Genomic DNA, 27,562 nt, shown 5'->3' with positions numbered 1-27,562 from the left:
CAAGGCAGGGGGCCTTGCCTGTCCAGCAAGTTGATGCCTTAGAAGAAGCGTTTTGTTCCAGAGGTTCATTAATGAAGGTGCTCACACAGGGTGGGCATTAGTAGCCCATGGAATGCAATCAGAATTATTGAAGTGTTTATCTCATTTTAAGTAAAGGTTTTCAACCAAGTAGATGCTCACTGCAATGAAAGTCTCAAAGCAAGAAAGAAACCTCTTCAAGGATTGATGATTTTCCTTCTCCAAGAGATGAGTGGAAAATGGTGAGGTGAGCGTTGGTTTCTCCAGGCTCAGACAGACGATGCGTCAATAATTTTCCACGCAGCAAGGGCTTTGCATCGATTTCCGGCACGCAGACTTGGATTCTCTTCGGGTTGCGGGGTATTTGGAAGCCCCGGGGATGATGGGGAGAAATCCTGGGTGTGCAGGACGAAGTCATAGGAGCTGCATCGATCCGTGGGCGATGCAGGGAACTTTCTGTCGCACGGCAGGCGCTGCATCGATTCCTCTCGCAGGAAGCCAGGCTGCATCATTCTGGCTTGGCTATGCGCTGATTTAGTGACCTGTGCGTCAAACTTCTGGTTGCAACACTGGTGCTGCATTGATTTCCACTTGGTGAGCTGGGCAGCGTCATTCTGGTTCGGCGTTCCAGTGATTTTCTCACTGTAGGGCAGGCTGTGTATTGATTATGGCAGGCTGTGTGTCGATGTTCGCCACACAATAAGTTCTTTGCAGAGATTAAGGTTTTTGGCCCTGAGACTTCAAGAAACAAGCTCAATCCAGGCTCTTGGAGAGGACTTCTCAGCAGAGCCATAGGGCAGGAAAGCAGCAGCGCAACAGCAAGGCAGCAGTCCTTTACAGCAAAGCAGTCAGGTGAGTCCTTTGGGCAGCCATGCAGCTTCTCTTAGCAGGTTGCAGGTTCTGGTTCAGATTTCCTTTCTCAGTAGGTATCTTGTCAAGGCGTGTCTGAGTTGGTAGGGACAGAGACCCGGTTTAAATACCCGAATGTGCCTTCGAAGTGGGGGAGACTTCAAGGAGTCGCTTAGAACTGCACAAGAACCCCTTTCAGTTCAATTCTGTCTGCCAGGAACCCAGAAGGGGGTTTGGCACTCCATTGGGTGAGGGCAGGCCACTGTCCTTCCAAATGTAAGTGTCAGGCCCTCCACCCTCCCAGCCGAGGAAGACCCATTCAGTATGCAGATGTGTACAGATGTGACTAAGCATCCTGTGTTTGGGGTTGTCTGAGTGAAATGCACAAGGGAGCTGTCAACTAACCTAGCCAGATGTGGATTGTAAGGCACAGAAGGATTTAAGTGCAGACAAATGCTAAAAGTGGCATTTCTAAAATAGTAATATTAAATCCAACTTCACCAGACAGCAAGATTTTGTATCACCATTCTGGCCATACTAAAGATGACCCTGTTACTTCTGTCAGATCAGAATCTACGACTCACACAGTATATGAGGACAGCCCTAATGCTAGCCTATGAAAGGAGCAGGCCTCACAGCAGGTAAAAGGAACTTAGGATTTTTACACTACCAGGACATGTAAACTACGCAGGTATATGTCCTGCCTTTTACCTACATAGCACCCTGTCCTATGGGTTACCTAGGGCCTACCTTAGGGGTGACATATGTAGAAAAAGGGGTGTTTAGGGCTTGGCAAGTACTTTTAAATGCCAAGTCGAAGTGGCAGTGAAACTGCACACACACACAGGCCTTACAGTGGCAGGCCTGATGCATGGTCATGGAGCTATTTATGTGGGTGACACAACCAGTGCTGCTGGCCCACTAGTAGCATTTAATCTACAGGCCCTGGGCACATGTAGTTCTCTTTACTGGGGACTTACAAGTAAATTAAATAAGCTAACTGGGTATGAGCCACTGTCACCATGTTTTAAGTGAGAGAGCATATGTACTTTCGCACTGGTTAGCAGTGGTAAAAGTGCGCATAGTCCTAAAACCAGCAAAACAGTGTTAAAAAAGTGGACGGAGGCAGGCAAAAAGTTAGGGGTGACCACTCTAAGGCTGTCAGGTCTAACAGTAGAGAAGAGTGACAAAGTGTGAGGGAGAAAGGCTCTCCCCTAGCCATAGTGCAATTAGACTGAATAGTGTAGTGTTATCAGTTCTGGGTGCTGTGAGACTCAGCGGTGACCACCTTAAATGTCAACGGGAGTAGCGCTGGGAGGGAGGAAGACCAGGGGGGCACAAATTTTAAAAAGTAATAATAATAAAAAAATGTACCTTTTCCCGTTGCCTCCTGCTGCTTTGTTCCTCCGGTCTTCTTCTGCAGTCCTAGCATTGGCTGGGACACCAGCAGAGGCTCCCCAGCAATTCTGGCACTACGTTCATGCTAAACCTAACATGAAAGCAGCGCCAGAATTGGTCTGAGCGGCTTGAACTTCTGCTCAGACACAACCCTGTGTTCTATTCAGTTTCTCCAGCTCAGCTGTGTACACTCCAGACTGGAGAAACCTAAGTGTGCATGTGTGTTAATGCACTCCACTCCTCCCGCCTCCCTCCTCCCATGGAGCAGCATACCAGCCATCCCCATCCCCACCCTGACACGGGGCTGGCTGAGCCAGCAAATGAAAGATAAAACGATAATTAAATATCGTTTTATCGTTCATCTCCTAGCTTAGCCAGGTGGGCGACGCTACTTCGCCACTGTGAGGGAGCCGTCCCTGAGACTACTTAGACCCACAGCGCCAAAGGGACAATGAATGACAAATAATGCACTTTACAAAGTACAGATAACAGTGCCGAAACTGTATATTTGAAAACTGGAGTATTTATCCGCCCTGTTGTTTCCCCTGTTAGCGATCTAGACTTAAATCTGGAAAAAGTCCACCCATAATTAGCACAAATAAAAATAAAAAAAACTGAAATCTTACCGTTGTCATCAAATCCATGTGTAATTTCATGGCCGATTACCATTCCTATGCCACCGTAATTAAGAGATTTGGGCTGAGATGCACCAAAGAAGGGCGGTTGCAAAATACCAGCCGGAAACACTTAGGAAGAAAAGATTAATTAAGAATCAGTCACGTTTCCCTGAACATTTCACACAATAATTTGTCTCACTTTTCATGACCTCATTTGAAAGGTTCTTATGATTATGTGCAAAGGCCGCACCGCTGCTGCGTTTACCGTCGACAACCAGGTTCCTGGAACCGAAAAGGTAGGCCTGATTGGGAATCATGTAATCATCAACCTTTACAGTTTTAATGACCGCGCGGCAGGAACTCCACAGCACAAACGGTGTCTCGCGAGGCCATGAACATTAATGAGGGACAGACTGCAGAGGTTAGCTCTGCAGATGCTACCGGTTATGACCACAAAATAAATGTAAACGAGCTTGAGATGCTTCTGGAACTGCTCAGCATGGTATGATTACTCTCACTCTAAAACTGCACACGCAAGAGTCTGTTTTCGACTAACAGCATGGTATTATTCGATGTTATGCATTATTTGTAGTTCACAGGCACTGATTGAAGACAACAAAGAAGAAGGAGTTTAAACATCTAGATTGTAAGCACACTTAATTAGGTAGTAATGATGAAGTCACCTTGTGACCTCTTTATGGGGGCATTTAAGTTCCCAGCGTGGCCGGTGACAGTTACTAGCCCAATAAACAAACAACAAGGTGTGTGGAAATACCATGGCCCTACTGTCTTTGCCCTGGAGATTTCAGCTGCTGGAAAAAAGCCAAACGTTGTGGCTGAAAGTGCGAAGGAGAATGAAGTATTGCCGGGGGATCGTGAGGAGGACATTCAGATTCCCTAGAAATAGCTCATTTCCAAGGGAAGTCTCAGTCCAAACCGGAATCCTAAACCACAACAGTTACCTAGTCTTCTGGTATTATTAAATGTAAGTTCAGGGACGTAGTTTCAAGGGAGGTGTATGGGGCAGGACACTCCCTCCATAGTTATCACTGAGTGAGTCATGGCCTGGCAGTCAGTCTGATAGGCTGTCTGCAGCAACAATGAAACCTAGTCACTCTTGCTGCAGCTTGAGTAGAGGTGGCCAATCCAGCATATTAATAGAGTTTTTGGCCAGAACCGAGGCAAAGGTCGAGGCTGAATGTACAGGCCCGTGCATGATTCGAGACCTGAAAATAGTTGGCAAGAACATTATTCAACAAACATCATGTCAAAATGTGATAGTCGCTTTAAAAATGTGTATTTTTTTAACACGTAAATGCATTTCACCTTAAAACTTCAGATTAAATCACTGCTAACCATAGATGGATCAACATTTTAATCTAGTAAATCAAAGGTCATAGGATTTTAAACAGCACACGTCCCGACCTCACGCATGTAAAGGCCATCTCATTTATGCTAATGAAGAAAAAGGAGGCTTTGTGAAATGAATTGTCTAGGATTACACAACTTGTTCAAGCAGGGAGTCTGGGAATGATTCCAGATTTTCTAGTTTCACATTGTGCAATTCAGCTACTAGATGGGTATCTCTGTCTTGTGCTCATTTTGCATCAAAGATTACTGCTTTGTGGTTAATTCTTTGAGCATGAGTTTACAACATGGGACAGTCAAATGCCACAAGAAATCTCAGGGTGTTTTTAGCTCAAGGGTCCAAGAGTACCTGGAGATGAGTCAGAACCTGGTGTCTGGCTTGAGATTTCAGTAGCTCCCTCAGGTCTAAGCCTGGGGTTGTACAGTAACCTACAAATATGTGTGCGATGATTTATTCAAATGAAAACGAATTAAGTGCACATCTTTTCTATGATGTTTTTGTGAGAACAGGAACATTCGGATGTGCATAGCTGGGACTGCATTTTCACAAACTTGAGAAATTTTAGAAAAAACTTCTCCAGCGTCAAAACCTAAATTACAAAATGATGCACAAAAATAAAAATGCATTCTGGCAAGAAAACAATGATTTAAAAGTAGTGAATGTATTTGTTTTGCCAATGCTTATTTAGACCGACAGGAAGAAACATGCATGGGTACCAAGATGGCTGCCAAGTATCATAGCACATGTCCACAGGTGTCACGAAGGATGCATGATGATGCTTGCTCGCATAACACATGCACATACGTGTATTGTGAAGTGCACACTTGTGTTATCAAGTATGCACATACATGCATGTGCAGTTGCCATAATATTTTTTACCATTCAATTTTTACCATTCCAAAATTGCAGGTGTCATTCTTCGAGTAACAAATAAAAAAAAAGAGAAATGTGTGAAAGTGCATATTAAGAAAGGATTAGCCAGAAGAACATTGCAGCGCCTGCCTCCTCCAAAATGTAAAAAAAAAATATAGAGAGTTAAAAAAAGAAAAATAGTCAGGCTGAGGGAGAGTTTGGACGCAGCACCATGGAAGAGATAGAAAGCACATGCACTCCAATGAAGTCACAAAAATCAGAACACTGTGAGACTGAAATGCTCCTGGATTAGTCAAACACTAGAAAGGGGAGGAAAGTCATTGAATCAAAAAGAGACAACCGAGGCAGACTACAAAGTCACTCAATCATGAGCAAAGGATTGATGCCAAGACAACATGATATATATTAAAAATAGTAGTTCAGGCTAACAAACAGCTCTGTATAACAAAACATACAACATTCAAAGCCCTCTAGCTCATTCATTAACATTTACATGGTAAATCACCAGACTACTTGGCTAAGTGGTGCATCCACTAGCTCCTGTCAAGAAGTCTTAGATCCATGCATCAGTATTTCTGGTCAATCGGACCACTCTGCTGCTTGAAATTTAGTGAAACACCAGTCACACTTATGGATCATTTCTTTAGAACTTTCTACCATCACATCTTAGATTGGAAACGGACTTTAGCAGATCCGAAATATTGTTAAAAACTTCGTTTTCAGTCATACCTATGACAAGCCTCAAATTCACTGGCCTTCAGCCCTACTTTGAAACTCAGGTCTGCTGGCTAGACATTCAAATACAGATCCACCCACTAATGCTTAATGTCGGACTCCATTGTCACCTCTCTAAAGCTTTTTCATTAGCTCACTCAGTTATTTGTCTATTGCATCCAGTTTTATACTACCCAAATCGACGGCCCTATCAGTACGTGCGACCCATGGTTCCCTGAAGGTACAGCCAGTGATGTGACCTGCTATGTTAAAAAAACGAATAGAATTGCAACATCTCTAATTCTCACCTATTTGATTGTTGCTTGGAGAATAAAAGGCATTAACTACAGCAGCTCCCGTAATCCACCTGCAAATATAAAACAATATGCATTGTTAGAGAATTTGTATTCCGAAAACAGAAACTGAAAGTAAATTGAATTTTTCCATCGTCTCTGAAAACGTTTAAATAGATTACACAAATATAAACAAGAATAATGTGGTGCATTTAGTAGACCACCAGAGGAAAAACGTGAAAAGGATGTGGTGCATTTTTGGGGCATTTTAAGTTAGCAGGCTAAACTTTAAGCATTATGTTCAATAGCCACAGATATTAGAATTGCTTCATACCAGGTTTGAGTTATGGTTACCTGATAGTGGTGTTATATGTGGAAACTGAGGGAACTCGGGAATGCATTTTAAGCTGTGACTAGGACGAGAGACACATCGTCAAACATATTTCATGACATGTCCGTCAAACATCTAATCTCTTTTGTCTATCGATCACCACAATGTTTTTTTTTCTTTTAAGTGCCTAATTTCACCCAAAAACTAAATTAAAAAAGTTTTAGTGCAGGAGTCCAAAGTTTTTTTCTAAGGGGGCTGCAGAATCACAAGACTTCCTACTCTTAATTCCACGGCATCTCTTATTTCTCATTCCTACATTTCAAACCTGCTTATCTCACTCAGGCATATTCTTTTCACTCGCTTCTTTCTCCCTTTTTTACTCTTTCCTAAGTTTTCTCTTCATCAGTCTTTCTCTTTTTTCTGCCACCCCTCTGTTTCTTTGGGTGATATCCTATGATGAGCAATACGTCCTGATCCTCCACAGTGAGTGCTGGACCTCAACTGCAAACACTACCACAAATTAAGCACTCCATCAAAGAGTACTGGATAGACAGTGGCAGCAGAAAGTTATGTAGGGCCTCATGTTCGAAAAATGCATTCTTTAAAAGTGGTCACAATTAGCGCACTAACTTTTACAAAATGCATTTGTATTTTGCCAACCGACCTATGTGCTGATAGGCCAGTTCCCAAAATACCAAATCTTAGTGTGTCGCAAATTGCCCTACCATATCAATATTATTGAGGTAGGTTGCGAATTGCGACCAACTACCATTGGCTACAGTCACAGTCATGGTTGCCCACTGGCATCAGTAGACCACCATGTATGTGACTGCTTTGAAATAAAGAAATAGTTTTTTGAAAATTCAACTACATTTCCTTAAAGGACATTAGGATGCATTTACAATAAAGTAAAACATTTTACAAACTTTGTTTTTGAGCTGGCACTGGTTCCATGGACCACTTTCTTATAGATGTTTTTATCCACATTCCCAAAGGGGAAGGTTTCCCTGCGACCCCTTCCTGTTAACGGATGGGTTACTATCTTCTTTGAGGTGGTAGTAAAATATTAATGCTTTGCGTATGGATTTTGGTTACAAATCATTAATACATATCTCAAGGAATCAGTATTTGAATGGGATGCCCTTAAAACGCCACTCCCAAATACTTATTCCTTATACTTCTCTAAACTCATTTAACGATTCAGGAAAGCTTTTCAGAGTTATTACTTGAGTTTAGTACATTTAAGATGTGTTTCGGGGTCAGAAACCCTGTAGTTTACTGACTTTGAGAGTTTGCGATCATTAGAATATTTTATACATGAGACCCAAAATTCAGTCACAGTGGGCCATACTGTGTGGTAGCATGAGCTGAGGTAGGGAACAGTGGAATTGGGTGGATAGTTTTTGTTTGCAGAATACATGAAACCTTTGTACATAAAATCATGCGATTTAAACTATTTCTTTGAACGTGGTATGTGACTTCATTCTTAATTAGGTTTGACATTATGCAATATTGGCGAACAGGCACGTATTCTTTCAGGATGTATAGATATCACAATTAAGACCCATGATTCAAAACATGCTGAGAGACCGTGAGTTGCTTTATGGTGGCTGACTGTCTCGAGAAATCTTCAGCCAAAACCGATCATCCTTGATGAAAGCATTAAACGTTTTTGCCGACACTAGCTTCATTGGATTCTGAATAATGGAAAAAAAAATTGGAGCTGCTTTCGTACTGCACATTACATAGCAATTTTTTTTTTTATCATTCTCTCTCTTTGGTGTTTGCCAGGCTGTACATCTTGAAAGGATGTGCAGATATCAAATACCAAAAGAAAATAATTATTTTCAGTAGCTTCAAAGACGGTCACAAATGTCAGCTTGGTTGATGTATAAGGTTACAGTGATATTTTAGTTAGGCTTACATTTTAAACATACAAAACCAAAGAAATTCACCTGTTAAAGTTAGTGTTAGCTCAAGTACCTTTAACTGGTATCCTAAGGTAACTATAACTCGTGCCCCTGCCATGCACAGTTTTTTTATTCAAAAATCTTACTGCAAATATTAGATTGCTATTATCAATTACATTATCAAATATGTCATGAGTACTGTAATTTGTGGAGTAATTAGCAGAACATAGAAAGGGTGCGAGTTATAGTTACTTTAGGTCACATGTTATAGTTACTTGAGATAACAGGTTAATTTCTATGGTTTAGTATGCTTGAAATGTGAGCCTAACTATAACGTCCCTGTAACCCTTGGTTTTCTAAGTGAATTTTTATTTTTTTATTTTACTTCCTAACTATAACATTCCTGTAACCTTTACTTTTTTCAGTGAATTTCTATTTTTTTAACATAAAGTAACTTTAATTAGTATATGTTAATTCAACCGCTGCGGCCAAGCCCTGCGGCCAACCTCCTATAACCAATCAACTCCGTGCTGTGCACAGTCTTTGACCATGCGCATGGCTGGGTTGTTATAGAGAGTTGGCCGCAACCCAATTATTTTGCTGGACATAAAGGCTTCAATGTTCCATCACAAAGAATAAGTCCAAGATTTTTACCAGTAGGGCAGAGGTGAGTCCGTTCTGCTGTGCATTATAATGTATAACATTTGGACTGAACATCTTGCTTGTCTGCTCCTTTGAATTCATTCTATGGTCTCTCCATAGAATGACTTCAAAGTGCCACACAAGCAATGATATTTGTGACAGGACCGCAGGGAGAGTCTGATGGCCCCTGCGGTCCTAGCCGGCTTTAAATAGCAGCTCCTTGCTTGAGGGAGAAATGTTTTTATCTCTTTCCCTGCATGCATATTAGCATGCAGGGAAAGAGATGAAAACTCCACTTTCAGCAAGCGGGAGCTTGCAGAAAGCAGAGTTATGTTTTTTTGGTGGGAGCTGTCAGCTCCCACCAAGCAGAGCAAACAGCTACCTCTTGAGGGTGGACACCTTGGGAGGTAGCAGGAGCCAGTCATGGGGGGTGGAGGTCCTTAGGGAATCTATGGCTCTGTGACAGATATCGCACACTAAGACACTGGACCCCTGGGGAGGTGGTAGTCCCAAGGGTGCAGGGGGGGCCAAGCGACCCCCCTCGCATTTATGTTGGTACATTTGTTCCAGGGAGGTAGGTGGTGGTCCCTGGGGCGTGGGCAGGCTGAGCTGCCCCCCTCGCTTTGTTTTTAAAGTAAATTTGTCCTGGGGAAGTGGCAATACTCAGGGCTGTTGGGGGGGACGCACAGGACCCATACATTTATGTAGGTGCATTTTCTCGAGGGAGGTGGCAGTTCCCAGGGCACAGCCAGGCTGAGTGGGTCTGCCAAAATACATAATGTGCAATGCCCCGGGAAGGTGGCAGTTCCCGGGGCTGCCGGGAGGGCTGCATGACCCCCACATTTATTCAAGTACGTTTGCCCTGAGGAGGCGTGATCCCCTGGGCTGAGAGGAGGGCCTTGTGCAACCCCTGCATTTGTTTAACAAATTTTGCATGAAGGAGGTGGCAGTCCTTGGGCCACAAGCCAGTCGAGTTGGCCCAACCCCATGTATAATGTGCAGTGCCCTGGGGAGGTGATGGTCACCAGGGCTTTGATAATCCCTAGGAGGGGGGCCACTGTGCCCTCTCCTATATTTTGGCAATGTCCAGGAATCTGGCTTACCTGGGGGCAAAATGAAAAGCAAGCGTGGGCAACTGTGCTTGCATTTTACGTTTTTAAATCATGGCGAAATTCGTGAATAGTTGCATTTTTGCTGTGATATTTAAACAAAAAAAAATATTTTTACCCCAGGGCCCCCTGCACCAAGGCAAGGGGGGTAGAGTAATGTAGTACTCTGCCCCCTTTTTCTTTTTTCTTTTTTTTTTTTTAGACTCGGTTTAAGCTGAGTCCTAAAATGGTTCCAAAAACTTCCTGGTTAAAGTGTTGGCAGCCAACCAGATCTCTGCATGAGATTGTCAGTATTTGAAAATTTGTCGCAACCCTAGATATACAAGTTTTGATTTCCTTTAATTTCTCCTAAACTTCTGAAGGGATTAACACCAAAAACACAAAGACTCATCTGAGGATCAAAAGCTACCTTTCGGCTAAATTTGGTATAATTCTGTTAAGTGGTTCGGGCTGCAGGAGTGACTTAAAGAGTCTTTGATAATTAATATGGGAAGCACACTTTTTTTGACCCCTCCCTTTTTCTTGACTGCCGCTAGGTGAATCCCCGCGAAACCCAATGGTGCTCTATGCAGCTGTAGTGTAGAATACGTACTGGACATTTACCCAAAGATGCAGAAAGAACTCTACTTGGGTAAATATTTTGTGCAAAACTGTGGTCTCTTGTTGGATAAAAGGGCAGGTGAGGTTCCTTCATGGCCAAGTCACTCAAACAGCTACTGGTACAATCACACACCCACACAGACCCACTCACTGATGCACTCACTCACTCATACACCCATGCACCTACTCACAGACCCACTCAGAGACTCACTGTTGGACTTTTTTGCTTATGGAGGGTCATCCCCAATCTTTTTGCCTCCTGCCTCCTTTTTTTTTCTGACCTGTTGCTGTTGGCTTTTGAACTCTGAGCACTTTACCACTGCTAACCAGTGCTAAAATGCATATGCTCTCTGTGTAAATTGTATGTAATTGATTTATCCATGATTGGCATATTTGATTTACATTTACTAGTAAGTCCCTAGTAAAGTGTACTAGAGGTGCCAGGGCCTGTAAATCAAATGCTACTAGTGAGCCTACAGCACTGGTTGTGCCACCCACCTGAGTAGCTCTGTAACCATGTCTTAGACCTGCCATTGCAATGTTTGTGTGTGCAGTTTTAACTGTACATTCGACTTGGCAAGTGTACCCACTTGCCAGGCCTAAACCTTCCTTTTTCTTACATGTCAGATAACCCTAAGGTAGGCCCTAGGTAGCCCCAAGGGCAGGGTGCAGTGTATGGTTAAGGTAGGACTTATAGTAACGTTTTGTATATGTCTGGACAGAGAAACATTGCTAAATTACTTTTTCCCTGTTGCAAGGCCTGTCTCTCTCATAGCTTGATATGTGAGCTACCTTTAAATCTGATTAAAGCGTAAATTCCCTTCGGGAGCGGATGGACATGTGGAGTTTGGGGTCTCTGAGTTCACAATTTAAAAATACATCTTTTAGTAAAGTTGATTTTAAGACTGTCTGTTTGAAAATGCCACTTTTAGAAAGTAAGCATTTTCTTGCCTATACCACTTCTGTGACTCTGCCAGTTTGTGGATTCCCTGTCTGGGTCAGTTTGACAGTTGGGCTGGGTGCACCTCACACTAGACAGTGACACAAAGGGAGTTGGGGTGTAGACTGGATTTCCTGATGAGCCATCTGTGCTAGGAGGGACTAGAGGAGTGGTCACTCACACTTGAAAGGGCTGTGCCTGCCCTCACACAATGCAGTCTCCAACCCCCTGGTGAGTGTCTGGGGCCTGGCGGGGGCAAAGCAGGATTTCACATTCAAAAGAGACTTTACTTTGAAGTAGGCCTACTTCAAAGGAGAATTTGGGTATAAGAAGGGCACCCAAAACCACAGACTTTAGAAACCCTTCTGGAAACAAGAGGACATTCTGCCTGGAGAAGAGCTGAAGAGCTGAGAAAGAAGAGCTGACCTGCCTGTGACTGTGCTTTGTAGAGCTATCCTGCAGTTGCTGTGTCTGCCAGAATAAGAGGGCAAAGACTGGGCTTTGTGTGTCTTCCAGCTTGAGAAGAAATCTCCAAGGGCTTGATTTAGAGCTTGCCTCCTGTTGTTTGAAGCCTCATCGACAGCAAAGACTTCTCTCTGCCAGCACCTGGAGTCTCTGGAGAGACTCCTACTCTGCCCTGTTGTGCCCCTCCAGTTCCTGGGACCCTGAAAGGAGAAGCTGGCAGCCTAAAGTCAAGGAAATCCACGCACAGATCGCCGTGCGGGGAAAAGATCGATGCAACTCCTATCTGCAGCTGAAGAAACGACATGCCGCCAGCTCCGCAGCTGAGACTCGATGCTCACAGGAAACGTGACTGAAGAATCGACACACGGAGCAGGAGAAATGACGTGCAGCATCACTGACTGAGGCTGGGAGATCACAACCCATGCTGCGGGGTTTTGAGATCATCGTGCGGCTGGATTTTCGACTCAAGTACCACTGGGCGTGGAAAAACAACGCAAGGCCTGCCCGGACCCGAGAGTGCTGATTGAATCGACACATCGCTATCCTGCGGATAGAAGAAACGACCCGCCCGACCCTGCGAAAGGAGAAATGACACAAGGTCCCGCTCATGAGTGGAATCAACACATCGTAAGCCCTTTTTGACGTGCACTCTAAGGGGCGGGGTTATTTTTGACGCACCCAAGGTACCTTTTCACGCTGACAGCGTTAGTGTGTGTTTGAAACTACTTAAAGACTCTTTTTGCATTTTTATTGATAACTTGACTTGTGTATTGTGGATTTTCATCGTTTTGGTCTTGTTTTGTTTAGATAAATATTTCCTATTTTTCTAAACCTGTGTTGTGTCATTTTCTGGTGGTTTCATTAAGTTGTTTTGTGTGTTGGTACAAATACTTTACACCTAGCACTCTGAAGTTAAGCCTACTGCTCTGCCAAGCTACCAAGGGGATAAGCAGGGGTTAGCTGAGGGCGATTCTCTTTTACCCTGACTCGAGTGAGGGTCCTTGCTTGAACAGGTGGTAACCTGACTGTCAACCAAAGACCCCATTTCTAACACTCACATACTGACTGCACACGGGGCAGGCCGGTGCACAAGGGGCCTGAAACTACAGCTTTCACTGCCTACGCCACTTTGCAGACAGTGAATAGCGTGACAGTGGTGGTGCACTCTACGCACCTCAGCATTGCCGCTGGCTCAATTATGAGACAGTGTCAATGTTGTGGGCTGTTTCCCGCAGGGCCAGGGGGAAACTCCTAATGAGACTCTGTAGGAGGCTGGCCTGGTTTGTAGTGGTACCAAGGGGTACTTACACTATGCATCAGGTCCAGTTATCCCTTGTTAGTGTAGAAGAGGTGTCTAGCAGCTTAGGCTGATAGAAAAGGGTAGCTTAGCAGAGCAGCTGAGGCTAAACTAGGAGACGTGTAAAGCTCCTACTATACCACTGGTGTCATATGCACAATATCATAAGAAAACACAATACACAGACATACTAAAAATAAAGGTACTTTATTTTCATGACAATATGCCAAAAGTATCTCAGTGAGTACCCTCAGTATGAGGATATCAAATATACACAAGATATATGTACACAATACCAAAAATATGCAGTAATAGCAATAGAAAGCAATGCAAGCAATGTACAGTCACAATAGATTGCAATGAGAGCACATAGGTATAGGAGCAACACAAACCATATACTCTAGAAGTGGAATGCGAACCACAAATGGACCCCAAACCTATGTGAGCTTGTAGAGGGTCGCTGGGGCTGTAAGAAAACAGTGAGGGTTAGAAAAATAGCCAACCCCAAGACCCTGAAAAGTGAGTGCAAAGTGCACCTAAGTTCCCCAGAGAGCACAGAAGTCGTGATAGGGGAATTCTGCAAGGAAGCCCAACACCAGCAATCCAACAACGATGGATTTCCGGACAAGAGTACCTGTAGAACAAGAGGACCAAGTCCAAAAGTCACGATCAAGTCGGGAGTGGGCAGATGCCCAGGAAATGCCAGCTGTGGGTGTAAAGAAGCTGCCACTGGATGGTAGAAGCTGTGGATTCTGAAAGAACGGAGAGAACTAAGAACTTCCCCTTTGGAGGATGGATGTCCCACGTCGTGAAGAAGCTTGCAGAGGTGTTTCCGTGCAGAAAGACTACAAACAAGCCTTGCTAGCTGCAAGGGTCGCGGTTAGGGTTTTTGGATGCTGCTGTGGCCCAGGAGGGACCAGGATGTCGCCAATTGTGTGAGGAGACAGAGGGGGCGCCCAGCAAGACAAGGAGCCCACTCAGAAGCAAGCAGCACCTCCAGAAGTGCCAGAACAGGCACTACAAAGAAGAGTGAACCGGAGCTAACCCGAAGTCACAAAGGAAGGTCCCACGACGCCGGAGGACAACTCAGGAGGTCGTGCACTGCAGGTTAGAGTGTTCTGGGACACAGGCTTGGCTGTGCACAAAGGAAATCCTGGAAGAGTGCACAGGAGCCGGAGCAGCTGCAAATCATGTGGTACCCAGCAATACAGTCTAGCATGGGGAGGCAAGGACTTACCTCCACCAAACTTGGACTGAAGAGTCACTGGACTGTGGAAATCACTTGGACACAGTTGCTGAGTTCCAGGGACCACGCTCGTCGTGCTGAGAGGGGACCCAGAGGACCGGTGATGCAGTCTTTTGGTGCCTGCGGTTGCAGGGGGAAGATTCCGTCGACCCACGGGAGATTTCTTTGGAGCTTCTAGTGCAGAGAGGAGGCATACTACACCCACAGCATGCACCACCAGGAAAACAGTTGAGAAGGCGGCCGGATCAGCGTTACAAGGTCGCAGTAGTCGTCTTTGCTACTTTGTTGCAGTTTTGCAGGCGTCCAGAGCAGTCAGCGGTCGATTCCTTGGCAGAAGGTGAAGAGAGAGATGCAGAGGAACTCTGATGAGCTCTTGCATTCGTTATCTAAAGAATTCCCCAAAGCAGAGACCCTAAATAGCCAGAAAAGGAGGTTTGGCTACTTAGGGAGGAGGATAGGCTAGCAACACAGGTAAGAGCCTATCAGAAGGAGTCTCTGACGTCACCTGCTGGCCCTGGCCACTCAAGCAGTCTAGTGAGCCAGCAGCACCTCTGTTTCCAAGATGGCAGAGGTCTGGAGCACACTGGAGGAGCTCTGGGCACCTCCCAGGGGAGGTGCAGGTCAGGGGAGTGGTCACTCCCCTTTCCTTTGTCCAGTTTCGCGCTAGAGCAGGGCTGGGGGATCCCTGAACCGGTGTAGACTGGCTTATGCAGAGATGGGCACCATCTGTGCCCATCAAAGCATTTCCAGAGGCTGGGGGAGGCTACTCCTCCCCAGCCCTGACACCTTTTGTTAAAGGGAGAGGGTGTAACACCCTCTCTCTGAGGAAGTCCTTTGTTCTGCCTTCCTGGGCCAAGCCTGGCTGGACCCCAGGAGGGCAGAAACCTGTCTGAGGGGTTGGCAGCAGCAGCAGCTGCAGTGAATCCCCGGGAAAGGTAGTTTGGCAGTACCCGGGTCTGTGCTAGAGACTCGGGGGATCATGGAATTGTCTCCCCAATGCCAGAATGGCATTGGGGTGACAATTCCATGATCTTAGACATGTTACATGGCCATGTTCGGAGTTACCATTGTGACGCTATACATAGGTAGTGACCTATGTATAGTGCACACGTGTAATGGTGTCCCCGCACTCACAAAGTCCGGGGAATTGGCCCTGGACGATGTGGGGGCACCTTGGCTAGTGCCAGGGTGCCCACACACTAAGGAACTTAGCACCCAACCTTTACATGGTAATGGTTAGACATATAGGTGACTTATAAGTTACTTAAGTGCAGTGGTAAATGGCTGTGAAATAACGTGAACGTTATTTCACTCAGGCTGCAGTGGCAGGCCTGTATAAGAATTGTCAGAGCTCCCTATGGGTGGCAAAAGAAATGCTGCAGCCCATAGGGATCTCTTGGAACCCCAATACCCTGGATACCTCAGTACCATATATAAGGGAATTATAAGGGTGTTCCAGTATGCCAATGTAAATTGGTGAAATTGGTCACTAGCCTGTTAGTGATAATTTGTACAGAGAGAGCATAACCACTGAGGTTCTGGTTAGCAGAGCCTCAGTGAGACAGTTAGGCATCACACAGGGAACACATACATATAGGTCACAAACTTATGAGCACTGGGGTCCTGACTAGCAGGGTCCCAGTGACACATAACAAACATACTGAAAACATAGGGTTTTCACTATGAGCACTGGGCCCTGGCTAGCAGGATCCCAGTGAGACAGTGAAAACACCCTGACATACACTCACAAACAGGCCAAAAGTGGGGGTAACAAGGCTAGAAAGAGGCTACTTTCTCACAGACTCGCGTGAAGGTGGCAACCAAACGGACAGCCTTTTCCGTCCACCAAACTCGTAATGACCCCCTTAGTGTCTCAATGATGCAAATGGGCTCTACTTAGGTTGAGAAACCTTGCCTTTATTGAACCAGGGTGAATCCAGGTTTTCATCTTTGGTTTCTGTTTCATTTTGTTTTGCCAAGCAAAAGCCACAATGCTTGGACATCCATTGTAATAATTTTCATTCCCATGGATTTAGTACACGTCCTGGAGTACACACTAAGGGGCTATTGTAGAAAGTCCTTCTTTTTGTCCTGGCCACCCCCAAACGTTTTGGACAGATACTGGTGGTTACTGACTCTTGGCTGTGCCCTGGCTTCTGCTTACCAGTCCCAGGGCCAGTGCTCTGTGTTAAGAGGATATGCAAATTAGGCTAATTATAATTGGCAGTATCAACCCACCAAAGAAGACCCTAGTATTTGATAGGGCATGTAGGTTACGGGACCCCAGCATAGGTAATGCACCCATTGGTGCACTGCTGAGGTACCCAATGTCATTTTAAAGGGAGGCCTGCCTTGCTGGCTGCTTTAAACTAAAGTTACATGCAAATTCGACTTTGGAATCAAAAGTACTTCCAAAGTCTTATTCTACCATATTTGTATATATACGTCATACCTAAAGTGTCCCTCAAGTGCCCTTAGGGCTGGGTGCTATGTAACTATAAGCAGGGGCCTTATAGAAAGTGTTTTATAAACCCTGGTGAGGAAAAATAGCCAGGATTGTTTCCCCTAAATGAAGTGAATCGGTGCCATATGCTACAATGGGGAGACTTTATTTTAGTTAATAAAGTCCCAAAGGGAGCTACCTATGTCAAGTTTGGTATCAAACTTATTGTTGTAATAAATCCAGCAACTTGCCATTGTTGAATTTAACATAACTAGTTAAGGGAAAGAGTTTTCTAACTCTACCTGAAAGTTGCCAACGTCAGCTCTGTAGTGCCGTTCTCTGGTTCGCCAGCCCCTGGCCACCTGGCCAGGCGCCCTTGATGAGGTGTGAAGTGGCCTAGACGGAAGACAAAGAATGTGCCTGGGGAGGAAATCTGCCTCAGCAGATGGTGAAAACAGGATGGGGGAAAGCAGCCAAATGCGACTTCAAAGGAGGGAAGGACATTTGGAGCAGTTCAGGACCTCCCCCATTTCCTACAAACCCAGACAACCAGATGTTCTCTTGACTAGATTAGGAGAGGGCAGGAAAGGGGTGTGGACTCAGCCAGACCTAAATACCAAAATCAGTTTCAACCACTTTAGATTTTTATAGAATGTTGCTCCCTGCAATTGAATTTTGCCACACTTCCCAGAAAGTGGTTATCCAAGAAGGTAGTGGCCTGCCTGTGATTGAATAGTTGGCCCCCCTGATTTTCACCCGAGGAGCAAGGATAAATTTGGCAGAGCTGCACCCACACCTCAGTTCTCCACAAGGAACAACATCAGAAGAAGAAGGACTGCCCTACTGGACCTCTGAACTTCACCTGGGCACTGCACTCTAAAGGACTGACTGACTGCACCAGCTGCACACTTGGGCCTCACCACAAAAAGTACTTTGCTTGGCTTCAAATGATTCAAGAAGGGACTCCCTGCTTGCTACAGGTAAAAAATATTTAACCGTAGTCCCCTGCGTTAAATCCTGAAGAAACTGACCAGCTGACCATTGACCATTGTCCAGTGGTCATTTTGGAGTTTGAACAAGGTGCATTCTGGGAGTTGGAGTCCTAACCCTCACGGAGCAACTCAGAGCTTCTGGAACCTTGGGGTGAGCTGTGACTCCTAAAGGACCTTCAAAGATCTTCTGGAAGAAGATCAAGAAGTTTGGAGAGCTTTTGGAAAAAAGCTCCATAAAGGGACCGACCCGACATTGTGAGTCAATTCTGGCTTACCTCAACCGTGACTCGGCCTTACTTGCACATTCGTCCCGCTGAAAAGCATCGGAGCCCCAGACATCCAGGATTTCACTGGGGGCTCCTGGAAAGGCAATCTGACAACATTGACTCAAAATAGGCTTGCTGTGGACGGTCGACTGACGTCAGAGAGAAAAAGCTCTAAAAAAAGTGACAAAGTCCAAAAGTAAAAAGTTAGCTGGGACTTCCCACGCAGCATATCAGAGGAAAGCTCCAGGGATGTCAGATAAAGATTCAGCTTCGGCCTGAACGAAGACTTCCATCCTGAAAAATCAACCAAGCCTGAAGTTAGAATTCTTCACCGAGGTCTCCTGTGACACGTATCTGAAGAGGGCTCCAAGGAGGTCGGATCAGATTGGTGACTTAGCCTTGCTGAAGAAAATCTTCAAGAAAAAGACTGGGGTTGGTTACGACCTTGGCGGAGGGAATTACTCCATCCCAAATGTGATGGATATCCTGCCTGCTGTATTACAAGTTCCATTATATCCTAATGAACATGGCGGACGGGATATCCGTCACTTTATGGACGGAGTAATCCCCTCTGCCAAGGTAATGATCAGGCTCTAAGTCTTAAGGTAAACTTTTGATGAAGGCCATCACAGTCAACTTCCAACTTCAACTGTGCCCCGGTCGAGGTGGCACCAGATGATCTGAGTGGGGCTTTTAGTTTCTAAGTGGTAACAAACATGAATTCTTTAAAAAATCATATCTCCAGTTCCCCTTACCTGATTTTTATTCATTTGGTGTCAAATTAAAGATAACAATATTTCCTATTTGTATAAATTGGTTTTGTTTTTTTAAACTGTTTCCTGTGTTTTACTTATTTTCTGTTTTGTAATATTTGAATGCTTTACACACTTTGGGGGTCATTACGACCCCGGCTGTAGGTGATAATATGGCGGCAAGTACTGCCAACAGGCTGAAGCCAACCCGCAAATATACCACTCCGACCGCCACATAGGTAACAGCCGCCGGGCTGGAGATATTCATCTCCAGCCAGGCGGCCGTCACTTTTCCACCTGCGGGATTATGACCCCGTCTACCGACATGGTTTTTGTGGCTTCCTTAACGCCACGAAAACCTTGGTGGTAGGCACTATCAGTGACAAGGAATTCCTTCACTTCACACTATCAGTGACAAGGTCTTCCCCCTTCCCCTTCCCTCCAGTTGCCCCCCACCCCTCTACCTCTCCACAGCCCCCTCACTGCCCTACATTCACGCCCCCTTCACAGACACATACATGCATACACACACCCATTCCCACATGCATCCATGCATGCATACATCCATTCACACATACATCCGCACACACTTACAAACATACACCCAGGCACGCATTCACATTGCACAACATACACACACACACTTACAAACATACACTCAGACACGCATTCACATCACACACGCACCCACACACACACACACAACACACAACAACCCCCTTCCCTTGTCAGAGACCCGACTTACCTGGATCCAGTGGTCCTCTGTCAGGAGACAGGATGGGACGTTGCTACCATCAGCAGGGCATGTCTGCAGAACTCTGCCGGGCCGTATTATTTCTCATAATTCGGCTGGTGGTGATCTACTGGTGTGACGCTGCTGCTGGCAGCAGCGCCACCTTACCGCCATCTGCCGGCATGGCCACAGCCGGATTTCTGCCATTCTTGTGGCGGAAATCTGGCTATGGTCATAATACGGCAGACGACTGGTAGCCGCAGCGACGGTCTTATGGTGGCCGTCGCTGCAGCGGTAGGCATTTTTTACCGCCAATGTCATAATGAGGGCCTTTGTCTCCTAAGTTAATCCTTGTCGCTCATTGCCAAGCTACCAAGGGTTGAGCTGGGGTTAATTTATTGACACCTAACTAGACCTATTGTGGGTTAGTGGCCTAATACTAAGTTTAGATACGTACCTGCCCTTACCAATAATCACTTTCCAACACCTATTGTGTTCAACTGCTAACTGCAGTACTCTACATATGCTGGTCTTTGCCCATGCACCAGGTAGTCCCATTGAAATTTGCCAGCTATAGACTTATGCAAGGTGGTCAACAGCAGTCCTTTGTTCATGCGCCTGACTCGGCAGAAAAGGCAGCCACAGGCCACTCGGTCTGCTCTGGGTACAGAGGCATGTGCCAGCAGGGGAGCAGGCACCAAGTGATTTTCCAAGTACATGAACCATTCCTTCTGTTTCTAATCAGTGGGCATGTGCCATTCATCATCATCATCAAAACTGTATTCGATTATTAAATAATAATAAAAAAGTACATCAAATAAGCAATAAATCATAAAACATTAGCAAAAGAATCACTGAAGAAATGTAACATTTGATACAAATAAAAGTCGAACAAAAAAGTGACAACATTATTCGCTGTTAGACAAAATAAGAGTGATCAAAACATTAACACACAAAAGGCTTTCAGTGGCGTACAGATAAGACGTTCTCTAAAACATACTTCAGCTGAGTAGAGTATTTGAACAAAGGTTATGGCATGTTTACATCTTTTGATACACTTCTGCTCTACAAACAGTATTAAAACAGTCTAAAAAAGCAACAATGAATATATAAAAAAGTTAAATGTACTAGGCTCTGTGGTTAGCATTCATCACAGGGCCATAAGCAGATGGACCTGGAGTCGAAATGGTACAATGGAAAGTTTAATGGACGTCTAATGGAACCAAGTCTGAACCTGGTAAGAAGAGAATGTTCCTAGGGGTTAATTACCAGGTCTAGATACGGTTCCAATCGGATCTGGGTTTGGATCACTTCGTATTTTTTGTTGGAAGACTTTTTAAGCTGTACTGCAAGCCAGTCCCTGGTCCTCGCTTCCATAAAGACTTTTCCCCGAGGCTTTACCTCTATTCAAGATATCCTCAGGGTTTGGAAACAAGGAAGGCATACTCAAATTTGAAATTCTAGCCTTAATGTAAGAGATCAAAGGTATGCCCAGAGGAATCCTCTGTTCTCGTAGCTTGACGTCAGATGCTGCAAATGCCATAAAGGCCTCCCAGGCAGACAGCTGTGGGTAATGCTCCACGGATAAACTATGGACTTTTAAAGTTTCTCTGCATGAACAAGAGTGCCAGTCATGTGTGTTTGGTTCTATGCTATGAATAGACCTAAGTGCATATGAAGCAGCCCTGCCCCAGGCACAGAACAGAAGGATGGAGGCATTAACGATTACCTGCCTAAATGATGCTCTGGGAGCTGTTTAGTAAGTTTCACTGCATCCCTTAGCTCATGCTATTTAAATGTTGCACTGCTGAGCATCTTTGAGGACACATGGAAGCATCCTATGAAACCAAATACAGTATTAGGGGTTTTGGCAAATTATGAACTTTGTTTATTTCCAGCTTGTCAGAATCTGGTTGACGGGAAGGTGCACTTGCCTTTCTCCCAACCTCTCCTAAGCTAGCTCTAATGCTCAATAAACAGCCATTGTGGGTACTGTCAATACACGTGCCTGTGAACTCTTGTTATAGCTGATTGCATCTCTACACTGTATCAATGTACTTATGTTTCCATGCCACTGAATTTAGAACTGTTGATGCCTCAGACTGTGTACTAACCACATAAGACTTCTAAATCGATAAACAAATAGTTGGTTATACGATGTGTTTGCCTGCTGTTAGCTGCAGACAAACCACAACTTGCAATCATCATTCATGCAAACATCCAGCTAACAGGGACACAACTCTTTTGATAGGTGGATCACTAGTGTAGGCGAACTGTCAGACATGCTCACACACTTCAGTGTTTACAACCATTATTGTAAAACCTATGCAAATAATACTCACAAACGTTCCCATAGATAACAAATATAACCATGAAGGGGCTCCCAACTACTGCAGGCCACTGGGGTAAATTTATGAGAGGTGGACAGTAGGCATCATCCCTAGATGCAGCTATTGAAACCCAACATATCATGTGGCTACCTCTGTGGAAGGCTTTAAATAGGTCTACAGCTTACCTACAGAGCGTCGAGACCAATAGAGGGTTTCTCTTTTTCAGGGCTCTCCAAGGTGTCCCTAAGGGACTCCAGTAAGTGCTGAGCAGTGTTTAGAATAGTAAAGAAACAAGGAAAGCCGAGTTTAACGTTTCCTCAGGACCCACTGCCTGGTGTCCCAAATCTAACTCTTTCTCTCAAAATCTCCAGTTAGCTCTAAATGCAATTCAAAGTCTCAGAGTGGGCAACAGGTTTGACAGTATCTGAGAACGTATCTCCCATGAAAAGAACGGGTTTGATATTGACAGTAGGTAATCCAGTTACTTACTTAGTAGCGTGTTCCCTCATTCCTCCGCTTCCAGTGGTTGGAGAGATTCAATTTGTTGGACCAAAAGCCAACATACTTTCACTTCTTCCAAATGCTCCAGGGCTACAACTACTTGTAATTCTCATCTTTTTCTACCTTGACAACCAGCTCTTGCCTCAAATTTATACTGCATACTCATTTACTCATTGACCATGTCTTCACAAAATCAACAATTTGAGTTGGTAATTCAATGATTCACTCAATATATTTCATTATTTAGCACGGGTGTGCACAGGATCATATCATGTTACTGCTGAACTTTCAGGGATGGATTGTGTCCAATAAATAGCCTGCAATATATCTCTCCAGGATACTTAAAACAGTGAGAAGCATCATGGCCTAATCAATCTCCAGAAAAAGTACAATTGAACAATGTCATTATCAGCATCATCACTGACCTACTCCAGTCCTCTAACAAAACCCTAAAAGGTTCATTTAGCATGCCATCGCTTAGGAGCACCAATATGTTAGCCTCCCCACAACTTCCATATTGTCATCTCCAGCAGCATTAGTACTACTTAGATATAAACACATGCAGACTCAGGTAGCACAGATTTACTAATTTTTTTACAGTTTTAAAAAAGCCCAAATGTGGCCCAAAGGCATCTGAGGGCTTTGAAAGAGAATCAGCAGACATAACACTTTTTAAGTGGATTGCCCAGAAATACAGCATTTTGAGCTGAGGCTGTGTTTCAAACCTGGTTCGCCAGCTGAAAAGTCAGCTTAGCTGTTTTAAATCTCCTGCCCCAGGCTGATTCTTCCCATGAATTAGGGCACTCGGCTACAGAATAGTCCCTCATTATCCTCCCTGCTCCAATGGCACTAGTTGGTATTGTTTATTGTTTCAGCTACAAGAGTTATAATGAATAAAAAAAAACTTCATACATAAAAACATTGGATAAAAGAACAATTACCAGACATAAAAAGAGGCGAATAACCTTAATAAACAAGCATTTGTAATGCAATTGGTCTCGCATTTGCTTGAGTTAGAGTTATTGATGTTGTAAATTCATAACTGGACTTTTTTGCCACATAAATTGGTCAACCCTGCCTCATAATTTGGTCTTTTCCTGCCATATAATTCCAGTGGCCCTGCATATAACTATTCCTCTATCTGCAGCCAGAAATGTTGCCATTTAGCTTCCTAACTTAAATCTGGCATGCTAATTCCAATAGCATGCCACTTTTACCACCCCAGCAGCAGAGGCTTGGCAAGTACTTTTAAATGCCAATTCGAATAGGCAGTGAAACTGCACACATACAGGCCTTGCAATGGCAGGCCTGAGGCATGATTAAGGGGTACTTATGTGAGTGGCACAATCAGTGCTGCAGCCCCACTAGAAGCATTTCATCTTCAGGCCCTGGGCACACGTAGTGCACTTTAATGTGGACTTACAAGTGAGTATCAATCAATGTCACCATATTTTACGGGAGAGAGCATACGCTCTTAGCACTGGTTAGCTGTGGTAAAGTGTGTAGAGTCCTAAAACCAGCAAAAACAGAGTCCAAAAAGTGGTGGGAGGCAGGCAAAAAGTCAGGGGTGACCACCCTAAGGCTCTCAGGTCTAAAACCCCCAAAAAAGACACAATACAGTCACGGAGGAGTAAAGAAAGAAATAACCCAGAAGGATCACCCAAACATATCAAGAGTGTTTAAACAGTCATAGTGTAATAAGGAAGTTAAGTTAGCCTGAATCATTGTCATAATTGCAATAAGAAGAAATGAATAAAACATACACAATTATCGTATAAACCCAATAAAAACATTTATCTGAAATAAACTTTTGGCATTAGACCGAAATGCTCAGAACAGCCCCTCGAGGACACCACAATTAAAATATCATTTGTAAGAAACATGGTCATGTAACCATATAATTAGCCTCTAGAGGGCATAACCACCTGAAAAGAAAATGGCAAAAAGTAATGCAGTGTAACTATATATTTAGATCCTAGAGGGGATAGCACATTACACACGTTTAGGGCTAGTAGGCCTACTGCAATGAAATTACAAGCTAGACCTTTAAAACACAATCTACTCCGAGTGGTAAAATAAAAGTTGCCACTATAAGAGTGCTTAAACAGACACTGAGTAGTGGGAGGGTTATTATTTTAGGGTCCCCACTAACCTAATGTGGGGACCCATAGTTGATGTTGCCAGAAAAAGCATGTTGTGCTGAATGTTTTGTTGGTGGTCCCATTGTCCTAGGACAACAACAGGCTGAGTTATAAGCAAAAAAAAATTGAAAAAGAATGCTTGCAAAACATTATGGGGTGAATCTCCCAGAGTGTTGTGAATATTGTAGTATTGGTCTCCTGCTGAGAGCCGCTTTGATGATTTCTGTAAAGCATTTATCAATTACAAGTGTTTCTGTGAAAGCTATTGAGCACGAAGGGGAGAGCCAAAAGAAATTGCTCTGATTAGGTTGTGAACAATGGGACCAGTGCTTCAATACCACCGATTGAGTTTGAGCTCTTCTGCGCTGTTCACACTGTGATTGCGATGGCCACCATGGAGTACGAAGGGGAGAGAGAAAAGAAAAAAGTAGTTCTCCCACACCGAGGTATATCGGCAATCGTGAACTAATCAAGGGTCAGTCTGCAAGGCGGTAACAAAACCGCCCCAACGTGGGACAAACTTAAAGCATTTATCAATTACATCAAGGGAAATTTGAAAGGCAAGCCCATGAATGAGTAAAAGTGATGGGTGTGAGATGCACCTGGTTAAAAGCCCACAGAATACTTGCAACAGATCACAAAGCGCTTGCGAGCTCGGCCTAAAAAAGGAATGGGACTGTATTTTACAATATGACTGCGAAGCACTTTGATTTGAATGAGATTCCTGAGTGCCCTCTTAGAGTACATGATTAAATTATGCCGTTGGTTGCAGAGGGAGGTGCATGGGGTTTGGAGATGTGCTTTAAACACAGTACAACAGCTTTGTGCAGTTAAGCTCGAAGTTCTGAGGAATGGTACACACAGATACCCACCAATTTATAGGGTTCATTATAACATAGCAGTAATAAATACGGGAAGAGCTAGGTTGTTAGAGCTCTCCGGAATACCAGATGGTTGCCAAACACTCTTATTCTTCCCAGAAGAGAGTCTGTGTCCTAGAGTTTCCTCCAGTTTGACATTTGTCAATAGACAAATGAAAGTGGGATCGACCTAGATGGAATTGGTCTGTTGATTGCAAACATGCAACAGTGCACTTTATGTATTATCCAAACACAAGAAAAAGAGCATGAACAGTATAATAACATTAAACTTTTTTTTTCAATCTTTCAGATGGGTCCAAAATTTACAAAATAAAGACTAAAGGGTATTGGACTCTTTGAAGTTCAGTGAAGCAAAAACATAGAACAATCTTGAAATGACCTTCGAGACTCAACACCTTTTGTAACTTCAGAAGGATAATAAAGGAATGCCCAGCCAGTGACATGGTCCGAGACATGGACAGTCAAAAGCCCCAAAATAGACTGTAGTCAAAAGGGCTGGTGGTGGTAGTGAGGATTTCTACAGACAACATATGGAACAGGGACAAGTTTAACGTTTAGCTGAAAAGGAATAAATGGCCAAAGGTAAGATTAAAGAAAAGGAGACAACAATGGGGTTCTAACTACAGAAAATAAAACAAATTCAAAATCTGTATTTCTACCGGACATACAGTTTTCTGATGTAAAACATAAACGTAAAAATGTATTGTGAGGACCGCTCCCCTAGCACCGCTGGGGCTGTACTCAATCCATATGTTCTCACTGAAATGATGCCTCCCCCCTTTCTGCATTCTCCTCCTCCATGATTCTCTACCACCACTTGTCCTTCCCTGCCCATCCTTATCTGGGTTTTTCCATCCTCCTTGCTTACATTTTTGGCCTCGGATGTTTCACAAGATAGACAGATCTTTTCTAATATTCCGATTAAGTTAAGGCATACTGCCAAGAAGTTCCAAGGCTGGCTCCCTGTCCTAATCCCTGACCTCTGACCCCTTCAACCAGCTATTGACACTGAACTTCTGAAGGCACAGGGCTGAGCCTGATAATGAGGGTTAGAGCGCCTTTATCCTGGGGAGCCGAGACAGATTGGTGAGGGACTGGATGTGGTTGGAGAGAGCCAGGATAATAAGGGGCACCAAGAGCCGCCTGGTGATTACATGTGTCGCATTACGAGAGCAGTCAGCCGGTCACATGTGCGTGAAATGGGATGTCACCCTAATTAAATTCTCTTCCTATGGGTGTCTAAAGTTTAATGCCGCCTTGCATTTATGTGGTCGTGACAGTGCACTCAAAGTGTTCATGTTGTCCATGCAGTAGTCAGTTTTTCACAAGTGTGTGTGTTCATGTGCATGTTGACACCTGAATGTGTTTCTTTGTGAGTGTGTTTGGGCATGAGTCAGTGGCCTTACTTGCATGATCATATGTGTGCATCTGCGCATGACCATGAGTCTCTGTACGTGTTTATGTCAGCCCTTGTTGGAGTGCTGCGTTGTGAAATTCTGCATGTGTTTTTTTGCACATCAGTATACTGGTGTGAACAGTGGTCGAAGCATATTAAAATAGACATTTAAAAAACACTAAAGAGGGAGAAGCAGGAAGGGGGGAGAAAAGAGTACCTCAATCACATCGGGGGCAGGGGACAGGCACTTGTTAAATCAATCAGTGCTTAATCCCTGCTCCATGGACAGGACCGGAAATGATGCCAGCCTAAAGTGGACGAATTACGAGGCTGTAAAGAAGAGTTCCACAAAAGCCAACAAATGGTAGGCGACAGGCAGGTTCCAAACCCTTTACTAAATATAACAGCATCTTGCAAGCGATACGCATGCGCTAGAGAATGCTATCAAAGGCTCAA

General features: G+C 44.3%; 1 protein-coding gene across 3 annotated transcripts in view; it reads right to left on the bottom strand.

The window, feature by feature from the left end:
• Nucleotides 1-27,562, bottom strand: part of MME (membrane metalloendopeptidase) — a 352,340-nt gene that overhangs the window by 44,824 nt on the left and 279,954 nt on the right. For all 3 annotated transcript variants that reach the window (XM_069213314.1, XM_069213315.1, XM_069213313.1), the window contains exons 17-18: nucleotides 6,147-6,205; nucleotides 2,892-3,011 (exon numbers count right to left, since the gene is read on the bottom strand). In XM_069213314.1, coding sequence (XP_069069415.1) covers nucleotides 2,892-3,011; nucleotides 6,147-6,205 — 179 coding nt within the window. The remainder of the gene's footprint in view (nucleotides 1-2,891; nucleotides 3,012-6,146; nucleotides 6,206-27,562) is intronic.

Source organism: Pleurodeles waltl, chromosome 11 (genome assembly GCF_031143425.1).
Source record: "Pleurodeles waltl isolate 20211129_DDA chromosome 11, aPleWal1.hap1.20221129, whole genome shotgun sequence".
NCBI lineage: Eukaryota > Metazoa > Chordata > Amphibia > Caudata > Salamandridae > Pleurodeles > Pleurodeles waltl.
The sequence above is the reverse complement of the archived record's forward strand: the minus strand, read 5'-3'. Positions and strand labels throughout refer to the sequence as shown.